At 40.0% G+C, this 10,949-nt stretch overlaps 1 protein-coding gene across 1 annotated transcript in view; it reads right to left on the bottom strand.

Moving 5' to 3' along the window:
- CLVS2 (clavesin 2) overlaps positions 1-8,721 on the bottom strand; it is a gene marked incomplete at both ends in the record, with an annotated part of 73,367 nt that extends 64,646 nt beyond the window's left edge. The window contains one exon of the mRNA XM_080929476.1: positions 8,333-8,721. Coding sequence (XP_080785602.1) covers positions 8,333-8,721 — 389 coding nt within the window. The remainder of the gene's footprint in view (positions 1-8,332) is intronic.
- Between the last annotated feature and the right edge of the window lie 2,228 nt (positions 8,722-10,949).

Genomic DNA, 10,949 nt, shown 5'->3' on the forward strand with positions numbered 1-10,949 from the left:
ATGAAACTCATTCCAATGCTACCGAAACCAACTGTTCCTTTGGGACTGCCTGCATTAAGCACTTAAAAAATAATAACTAGGTTATTCCATTTCCTTTGACACTATGTTTATTTACCAAAACACAACTATTCCTTTCTCTGTGTTCAGGTATCTTTAGTGTACAATAACCCCTTTCCACTAGAGTTCTATCTCCAAGGACTAATACAGTTGGTCTCCTTCTCTTTATCTCTTCTCTCTGTCTTCTAGACATCTTCCTCACCTTTTTTGTTGGATTGATCATCTTGACACCTGCATAGAATACCAACCACCCATGACTGTTCCAAAATCTTACCACTGCCTTACACATCATACATCTTATCTTACAGCCCCACACACAAACAAGTTTACCCTGCACATTACAACATTGCCACATGGAAATCCTCCAAACAGTAGTTTATTCCTCTGTTCTTCCTTCTCTTCAGTCTGTTGAGGATGACACAGGTTTTCATTTTCCCTAAGTTCTACCCTTCTCACCTCCAACATGCTCTGCCATTTGAGACTGTCTTTATAAACTTGAGACTTGGCACCTTTTCCATTATGAATCCATATCTCTCAGACTATCCTTGTTTGTCTTGTGACATCTCAGATATTTAATATTAGCTCTGTAACTGTGTTTATCAATGTGATGCTACTTTCTGTCCTCGGTACAGCACCAGCATACCCTGAACACTTGGGTCTCTAATATCATATGCAAAAATAAAATTATTTCTCAAGGACACAAAGTAAACAGTTTATTTCTCCACCCACACACACACACACAAAAAAAAAAAAAAAAAAACAAAAAAACAAAACATTTGGGTGATATCATTCCGTTCAGGCCTCCCTCTCCCTCCAAGAAATTAAATGAAGACATCAAGATAATAAACAAGAATTACATAACATTGCTTAGTAGAGAAGAAAACAGAAACCTTGAATTATTTTTTAATAAAAGAAGTTAATTTCAGAAAATAAATAAACTCCAAAAGTGCTTTTCATAAACATTCACAGTGACTAGGCAAGCCTTTCACACCTCTAGCCAAGCAAATGTTAGTGACTTACTGGTCCATGTTTCCCACTTAGAGTCTTACAGCATCCCTTTCTTCAGGGCAAGAGCATCTCTTCCTTCAGATCAAAATCAGTTGTAATGGCAAATGTCTTCTGCCTACCAATTTGTAGACTTTTCAGTATCGCAAGGGGAAAACTAGGTAACATCCCAGTATCATAGTGAACAACCGTTATAAAACCGTTTATTAAAGTTAGCCTAACACCTCATTTGTCATTAAGCCACATTTTTCTAAATTTGAAAATATTTTCTGTCCAAAGGGTGCTTGAGATTGAAACAGACACAGAATTGGCTTTATTTATGCTACAGCGCATCATTAGTGTTAGAGCTAATAAACCTACCAAGGGTTTTTGACAGCACCATGTGGTGATTATTATTATTATTAGTAATAATAATAATAATAATAATAATATACCTAGGTAATAACTAAGATTTTAAAGCAATTTCAATATGTAATTTCAATATTTGCATAGTAATAGAGTCTCAGCCAGGTTTTCAAAGGGCAATATGGATCTAAAAAAATTTCAGGTTTTCCCAGAATCTTCACAGGAAGAAAGAACAAAGCCCATATTAAAATCAAGTGTCTTTCTGCCACAACTTGGAATAAGCTTCTTTTCATTTCATTTGGTGTTGTATACATAGAACACTTAAATGGAATTGATCTGTGTTTTTTTATCAGAATACAGGAGATCCAGAAGTCAACTTCAACATGGTACTTTCCTTTGGTGCCAGGACTGTTCCAACCTAGCCAGAGTAAGGGATTTTGAAGAGAAAAAAAACCATGAGCACATTCAAAAGAGGCAGAATAGAAGTGGTTCAGTCTACAAGCCATGGAAGAAATAAAGATTCTGAAGTTGCCCTCTGTCTGGCTTCTCTCACTGAACATAGATTATCTTCCCCAGCCCTGCTACTGGGGATAGAGAGAAAGCAAGAAGAGAACCACTGAGAATGAGACAGTCACAGGTAAAGTTTTATCTGTGGAGGAAAAGGGAAAAAGGCCTGCACTTGCTGCAACAAAACTAAAACAGAGTCAAGCTGGATAAACACAAACACACCAGGAAGCCAATATTTTGTGACCAGCTACTCTAAGCAAATGGCAATACAATCTGTGCTTGCAGAACATTTTTTTCACCTTAGCTTTGGTTCCCTTCTCCACACACACACACACCCCTTTTCTTCAAAATTTTAAGTTCAAGTGAGATTTTCCTTTAAGCACAAGTGGGTTGGTTTTTTGTTGTTTTTGTTGTTGTTTATTTGTTTTGGTTTTTTAACTCTTAAGATTAATATAGGTTAGCCACTATCTACACATGAAAAGTGACTGATTTGCTTACTGGTCAGAGGAAACCCGGGTATAATGCTCTTAACATAGTGTATGCAAGATGCTGATTGGTTTTGAATAAATGGATGGATGAATGGATGGATGGATGGATGGATGGATGGATGGATGGAATGAAGCAGTGATAAATTTTGCTAAGTAAGAAGATGATGTTTTTCCCTACATAAAATGAGTAGCTCGTGGCTGCTCCTTTTCCTCAAAATTCCAACTGTAGTATATAGTACTTTCATTAAACATTTGTGCCCCAGCTAGAGCTTAGTCCCCTGGATTTTCACATTTTTTCTCAGAAAAGCCTATATACCCTTTAACTTTACAAAGCGAATCTTTGTAATTATATTTTTACCTAATACTTCATATATTGGACAAAAGGAAAGTAGCTAACAGAGATTATTTTAAATCAAATTTAATGAAATATTAATAATTCACTTTGTTGGTTACAATCACAAGGTCATAACAAGTAAATGTATTTTCCTCATGATGTTAAGTCCTCTTGTTATAACAGTGAAATTATGTACCTACTCTAGGTGAAGTTAAAGATGCTAAACCTTTTTTGTCAAATTGATACAATGCATTTGTTCACCTGCCTAAGTACTATGTGTGGACACCTTTGCTGATGCACCCTAAATAGTTCCTTTGAGTCATCCACTAGTAAGTTATTTACTTTGCTGCTTTTCAAATCATGGAAACAGCCTGGACCAGCTCTTGTCAGAATGCTAACAAGGGTTCCTTCTCCTGTGTTTTGCTACTATTTTAGGATAAGTTCACTAGTTGCTACATAATTGGCCCAGTTTTAAGAGACTGTTCTAATTTTTTTCAGGAATCTGTGTCTTCATTTCTTTACCATTTCCCAAGACAGCCTTTTAGGTTGCTTTCAGTTTGCCATTGTCAGAAGTAAAGTTTAGCATCAGTTGCTGTTTCCAGAATGTTGTTCAGTTGGCTTCCTTATAGTTATAGGATCTCTTCTGGAACAGAAATGGGATGCAATGCCCGTCTACCATTCTTAGCTTCCACCTAATGACTTCCCCACTTGCAAACCACCCATACCAGTGCCTTCAGGGCTGTAAAGGTGAAGGTGAGGGTCATGATCTGCCCTGCATGTAACAACAACTCCTTAATTGAAATAAACAAATTCCAATAAGATGATAAAGGAAGTCTATGAAAATAACACCAAAAAAAAAAAAAAAATTAAAACCTTTTTAAGGGATTACTATCAGAGTGCTTCCCTACCTCTCTGGCTGATTGCCCTTGAGTATATTAATCTATATGTAACCATTTTTGTTTTTTGTCTTAATCTTTTAGTGCCATTTAAAGACGACTAGATCATTATATTTTGCACTAAATCATGTCACTATACTCTGTGGCTATTGTTTTTAAGATGGCTGTTTAGTACTTTGCATTTGTTTTGAATGTTGAACATATTATTGGAAGAAACAAGAGAAAGATGTGGCTTTGAAGAGAAGCCAGAAATAGCTGTCCATTTATATGTCTTCTTTTCTAAAAAAAAAAAAAAAAAAAAAAAAAAAAAAAAAAAAAACGCTATACAATACCAGCAAATATGCAAGAATAATGGGCAAAATTCTGGTAATATTGGTAGATTACAGTCATATCTGAGCAGTCTTCTTTCTACCACTTTTGGAACCTTACTGCTGTATGTGATAGTCATCATGACAACTTCAAATTACCACTGTCACAGACTTGCTTTGATTATAGTTATATTTAATTGTTTTGCAATGACTCAGCAAAGTTCCAGAGAAATTACTGTTTGAAATATAAAAAACAACTTTATAAGCCTGTTACAATCTACAAATGTATTAGTAGTGAGCTAACTGACAATATACAAAGCGACTCAGAATATGTCATCTTATATTTCATATGACAAAAATTTTATTCATGAATATTGCAGGCAATAATTACTTGTTCAGCGATGGAGGAATGCTCTCTCTCTCTCTCTCTCTCTCTCTCTCTCTCTCTCTCTCTCTCTCTCTCTCCACATATGTATATGTGTGTCTGTATGATTATTATGTCTGTGTGAATGTATGTGAGGTGTACACTGTACAGACAGAAATAGAAGTCAGAGTTGAGTTTTTTTTGTCAGTCATAATCTTTCATCCTGTTGGAAATGAGGTTTTTGTAGTTATACTACTGTATACAAGTTTCCAAGAATTCACCTGTATCATATTCTTATAAATCAGAGCCCTGGGATTACAGAGGCACAGTCTATGTGTCTAGCATTTTCACTGAGCCTGGAAGTCAAAGTCAAGTTGCTATGCTTTTGTGGCTAGGGCTTTTACACACTGAGCCATTTCCACAGGTTTTATCTATGGCTTTCACCTTCTCAGACTGCATTCCTCTATCCTCCCATGCTTTTCTTCTGCAGGAAGCTATCTCTTTAACAGACAATCATCCTCTGACTCTTGGCAAAATGAGGGGAACATATCGTCCTAAACAGGGCACCATCACTGAAGCAGCAAGTGAACCATGTACTATCCAGGGTACTGGGAGATCGATGGCAGTCTAATGGCGCTTATAGTTTCCTCGTGGTTACCTGTATTTTCAGAAATTGTGCTAAATGACCTGAATGACAGGAGACAAATTTGTGTGCATCTTTCAAAGTACAGCCTGACCAATAAATTCGCCCATCACGTGAGCCTGTTTTGGTCCATTGTAAAAGAACCCACAGACGAAAGCAAAAGTCACCATGACAGTTTAGAATTCTGAGCTGCATTAGATATATTATAAAGGGGTTATACTGAAAATATTGTGCCTTACATAGGGTTCTTGATGATTCCATGTCTCAAAAGGTTTTGGAAGTGGTTCAGTTCTGTATAAGTCCAAACTAACCTGTGCTATACTGTAGTAGTAAAGTCACTACTTTCTGCTTGCCTCTCATGTACACTTATGGGACCAGTGTTCTGGAGAACACCAAAACTTTTCTTCCTTATTCAACACAGGGGAAAATGTTTCACAGATAAGACCCACTTAAAAGTTTTGTAAAAACTGTGCAGCTTTTATTTGAACTCTGGTTCATTCTGAGTCTCTCTATTCTAATTTAGGTGCTTCTGTTACCAAATTAACCTTCTGTACATCAGGTCTTTAGAAAATACACATTTTTATTTTACCCCTTTAATTAGAAAGTCGAATATAATCCTTTTTCCCTTCAATTATGTGTGTTGTTGATTTTTCTCAATTTCTGAAATTTCCTTGTAGAATTACCTACACTCTCTCTTTTCTTCCCATAAAACATTACTTAAAAAAAAAGTTACTCAACTCAAGAGATAAGGTTGGAATTGTTTTCATACATGCAGACTTCTTGAACTTGGGTGATCTGTGATTGTGGAGATGGGGGAAAGAATGAATACTTTAGTCACAAAGCACAAATGAACAGAACAATACAGGAGGTAGCATGTGACCTGTACACCCAACAGAGCAATATCACCAAGGTATCACATAGAGAAGGTACTGGAGACTTCTACAGGAGTCAGGTAAGATCAGGCATGATGTTATATGTAAAAAGCGAAGATCCAGTCAGAGATGAACTAGGAAGGTCCTGACAATGGGAGAGACTGCTTTCCTTCTATTTCAAGCAACAGACTAGAGTGCTACCTAAGCCCCTATCCTGAAGATGAAGGTTTTCAGAAAACGCCAAGATGCATAACTGTTTATCTGGGTCACTGCCAATCAGTATTTGTAGATTTTAAATGTACTGTCAGTGAGGAAAGAGAAGGGGAAAATATCTGAAATTTAGACAAGCCCTAAAGCATGTGTGTCTTTTTTTTATTGATGTGCTTTTCCTTCTGGATGATAGCTGCCCCTCTTCAACCACAGAAACAGCATCCTACTGTTACTACAAAGACCCTGACAGAACATGTCCATAAAACATGCCTTGTTGTTTTCAATTTTAACTATACAGTCATATGTTATTATGTATCTTCTTGTATCAGTATATTGAAAATAATTCTGCACACCAATCAATAAATTCCCTCCCAATATGGATTTCCAGGGAGAGCTTTGGTCATTGATAGATTATTGGTTTTTTACAGTAATACATACAATGAGCAACTAAAACACTTTCTATTTTCTATAGCCAAAATAACCCTTCCTAACTAGGTAAGAACTGTAAATAATATTCACCTTAATATGACTAATAAAATATAATTCATGATTGTTTGCATACAGAAGAAGTACTGTAATTTGGGTGTGTGTGTGTGTGTGTGTGTGTGTGTATGTGTGTGTGTGTGTGTGTGTGTGTGTGTGTGTGTGTGTGTGTGTAAAATTTGCCTATCTAAAGACTAGAAACAGGTTCTAGACACAATTAAATATAAAATGTCCATATATCAGTATGGTTCCATATAGCATAATATCATAGCTCAAGTAATGGATTTCAATCTAACTGATACCAATATAAGGAATATGAGAAATATGAGTTTTAGTTTTACTTTTTAGTAGACACACCTGGCTGGCCTACATAACTCTACACTGTACATTTTATATTAAAAAAAAAGAAACTCAAAGAAAGCACATAATCAATGGGAGGAATTGTCTCTGAAATAGTCTTTGGAAGTTTCCTACTTGACAGAAAAAAAAAAAAGTGTAAGCAATGTAAGATCCAAAGAACTCCCAGAAGCAAGTCTATCTGTGAATTTTTAAACTCAGTGATTCTTCCTGATTCTTCATATAACATTTAGTCTTTATATTTACTAGGAAAACTTATCAGTTGAAACCCCCAGCCTATAATTATAAGAAAGCATGACCAATTTCAAAGGGAAAAACTATTCAAGTGTCCATTTGCATTTCAACATGCAATGCTGTCAAAAATCTGTCTGAAAATCTGTTAGAGCTACTGGATCTCTCTGATTGCAGAAATCAATCACATCACTTCAGAACCAGGTCAAACTGACCAGGTGCATCCAAAGACACTGCTCACAGAACTAAGAAGACACCAAATGCTTTAAGGACTAACTTTGAAAATACTGTGAACTATCCTTAACTGTGGATTAGATGGGAACTATCTTACCCAACAGCCTTTTGTAATTTTTGGGTCTTACAGTCTGAGAAAACAGGTGGGAGGGGAGACACAGAAACACCACTGTCTGCATTTTTTCCTAAAGTAAAGAAAGTAAGAGAAATATTTATCCCCTCCTAAACAGCACCTGAGCTCGCAGAGTCTACCAGCTGAAGGATATTAAAGTTCCACGCTCTGAAAAACATGAAAAAAATCCTATCAGACAGGAAACATCCCCTTCAGATTAGTGACAGGCGTCGAACAGGAACACTAGTCAGCCTTTATTTTCAGTGTCACTAAACGTGCTCAGTGACAGAGGGTACAACTCTTCCTTCTCACTGAAGTGACACATACTGTATTATACCTTCTTCTACACATTGCCAAGAAAAAAAGGTCCCCAGCAATAAAACTGTCCGTTCTCGGTTAAGCATGAGGCTGTTTGAGGGAGATAAACTATAAGTACAGGGGAGAGAGAACGGTGATGAGAGTGATTATGACCATGAATCTGATGAATAACGACAGACTAAGAATGTCTTGAGGAAGAAGAAAGGAAAACGTTGTCTCTGTTCTCTCCTCGTTTCTCCACGTGACTAAACATCAGGATTTAAAAGCCTACATTTTTAGAGGCTTTATTTAGTACTTGTGTGATTTCATTCTCAGCTTAATAATATGACTTGGGAGCACCTAGGGCCACAGGAGAAGGGAGAGGAAAATACAAGCCCTTCCCAAGGGAGCCTACTCAAAGCTCATTATGAGTCCCATTTTTCCTTTTCCCCCTCTCCCGTGCCCACTAAGTAAACAAAAGCTTTGAAACTGCAAGACTTTGAAAACTCCTCAGAGTAAATTAGAGAAACCAGAAGTGTCACAAGATCATAAGAAAAGAAAGGGGGGGGGGGGGGGACTCAGGATTTACCTGCTCTGATCCCAGTTGGCAGCAAAAAGGACTAGAATCTTCCTCCCGTAGTGGTCCAGATTGGCCAGACCCCCAGGAAAGCCATCCTTCAGTGCTTGCTTAATGCCAGGGTCAGTGGCCTTGAAGCTTTTGAACATATCCAGGTTCTGCTGCCTGTACTCAAAGTACTGGGCCAAGAGGCGGAAAGCCTCGAAGTGATGGAATTTCCTGGCCCGCAAGAAGCGTAAGATGAAAGCGTCATCGGTGCGCAGAAAGCCAATGTCCGGCCTAGTGATGACCATGTCCCTTACTTCTTGGATATCCTGGTGCAGAGTGTCTGGGTTCTCATTGAGTTCCAGGCGAGCTTTCTCCAAGGTCTCAGGAGAGAGACCAGCTTGCAAATGAGTCATTGTCCCCTTGTACCCAAGCTGTCCAATCTGGCTCTCTCTTTGTGTGTCCAAAAATATACGTGGCACTTGTCACCTCTACGCCACACGCTGGCCTCCAGTTCTCCTCTCTGCTGTCTGCTTCCTTTCCTATACAGGAAATGGTTCCTCTTCTGTTCTAAGGCAAGTACCCTGTTGCTCCTGCTTTTCCCCACAGCTTTTCTGGGGAGTGTCTAAACTTCTCCCCCTGCCCCCAGCACCCCTTAAAAAACAGTGCCTCCCATTAGAAGTGAGTCTCTGGGCAGGCCCTGCAAGCCTGCCTCTTGTCCTTTACCGCTCTGAATTAAAAAAAAAAAAAAAAAAAAAAAAAAAAAAAAAAAAAAGGAAACGGAAAGGAAAAGGAGAGGAAAGGAGAGGAAAGAAACCCTAATTCCAAATAGCATGGGTTCCTTGATTCTTGGTTCTCTCTTCTCTTGTCTTGCAAGATGTGAGGAAAACAGCCCCCATGAACATCTCAGGCCCAGCGCTGTGAAACTGCTGCGGTCCCTGCTGAAGGATGTGCCTGCCACAGATAAAAAATGAGAATTCTGATTAATAATAAGGTGGCTGTTCAGCTCTGAAGAGGTGGGGAGGGAGAGTCTTTGGCAGAAAGAGAAAGAGGAAGGCAAGGAAGCTCATTTCTCTCTGCTTATTCAAAGATGCTATTTTTACAGGATGTCTTCGTGTGATTTTTACTTTAGGATATTACGATCCAATTAAGGGAGACTGCAGATAGTGCACCTCTTCCACACACCCTGTGATCTCATAAAGCTCCTGCTGGGTTTTGGGTACCTTTGACAGGGGCGTGGGCTCACCCTCACCCCGCCCCCAACTTCTGCCTAGTCTCTCCCTTTATTTCAGGGGACTTGCCAAGGAAGTGGAGAATAATGCTAAGGACAGGAGAAAAGCTCTTAGGGAGCAAAGATGACAAAACCAGGGTGGCTGCAGGGAGTTGTGGAGCATGAAATGAAATTGTATCTACCTTTCCTATAACCCCCCCAAAGCCAGAAAGAAGAAAGAGCAGTCAGTTCCTACCAGCAAACCAGGAGGCAGAGGCGCTAAGCAATGCGGCACTCCCCGGCATCCATCAGCCCTGGCTTCCGCGGAGGTGGTGGCAGCAGTGGGGGAGAGACAGCAGCAGCAACTCCTCTCAGCAAGCGGTGAGCGATGGTGGCTGCGACCCGCCGAAAGATTCACAAGGAGGCAGCCTGGGCCACCTCATCTAAGGACAGCCGGCCTCTGTCAGCAGGAAGGGTGGAGACCAGCAGAGCTAGGACCTCTGCTGCCCCAGGTCCTCTCCTGGCCCAGCCATTTTCGCCTTCTGGAGAGGAAGAAGGGAGGGGATGGGAACGCTGGGACGAAGCAGGCCACGAGGGCTGCGGCCGCCTTTACCTTTGTGCGCACAGGCGGTGGCACAGGGCGTCCCGTACGGGATGTTCCAGTGCGCCCCGAGGCGCTGGGTCCCGCGCGTCCCTGGGGCTACCGCAGCCAGTACTGAGCCCGCTGCTGCTAAAAGAGGATTCGGCTCAGCCCAACTCTTGATTATCCCAGAAGAGAGCTCCTAGCGACGTAAGCGTTGTAAGCGCTCGCGCACGCACTCCGCTTCTCTCTCTGCCTCTTAGGGATAAGACCGCAATTTGGGAGGCATTCAAATATCCCGAACCCCAAGTTCAGCCTGCTCTGTGTCCCCAGGTCCCAGGCAGAACCGGTCCCAATTAGTTGGGAGGAACAGCTATGGCCTCACAGCATCCCCACGCCCCTGGCTCACCCTTTGTGTGCATAACGAAGGAGTATGGGGGTAAAGTAGCCCTTGCTTTTGCTACTTAATTGAGGTTGAAAACCTTTTTTGGTTCCTGTGGGTAATTTTGATGAGGTGGGAGTTCAGAAACGTGTTGTATATTCTGCTTTTGCTGTACGGAGACATATTTAATTTTAAGAAAGCCCACAGAGGTTCCAGGGCATTGCTACTGTTTACACTCCTGGGGAAACTTACAGGGATGGTTTTCCAGCTGAAAACTCTTCCTGCTCAATTCCCATTGAAGAGGATGAAAATGACAACCAGAACAAATGTCAACAATACCAACAAGAATAACAAAAATTGTCATAGGATGGGGGGGTGGAAGCACAGGGAACACTTGACTCCTAATAAGGTATATTTCAAGTTATTTTTAGAGACACTCTCTTTCCTTGTAATGCATCTTTATACTGGAATA

The sequence above is a fragment of the Micromys minutus genome, assembly GCF_963924665.1.
Source record: "Micromys minutus genome assembly, chromosome: 15".
Taxonomy (NCBI): Eukaryota; Metazoa; Chordata; class Mammalia; order Rodentia; family Muridae; genus Micromys; species Micromys minutus.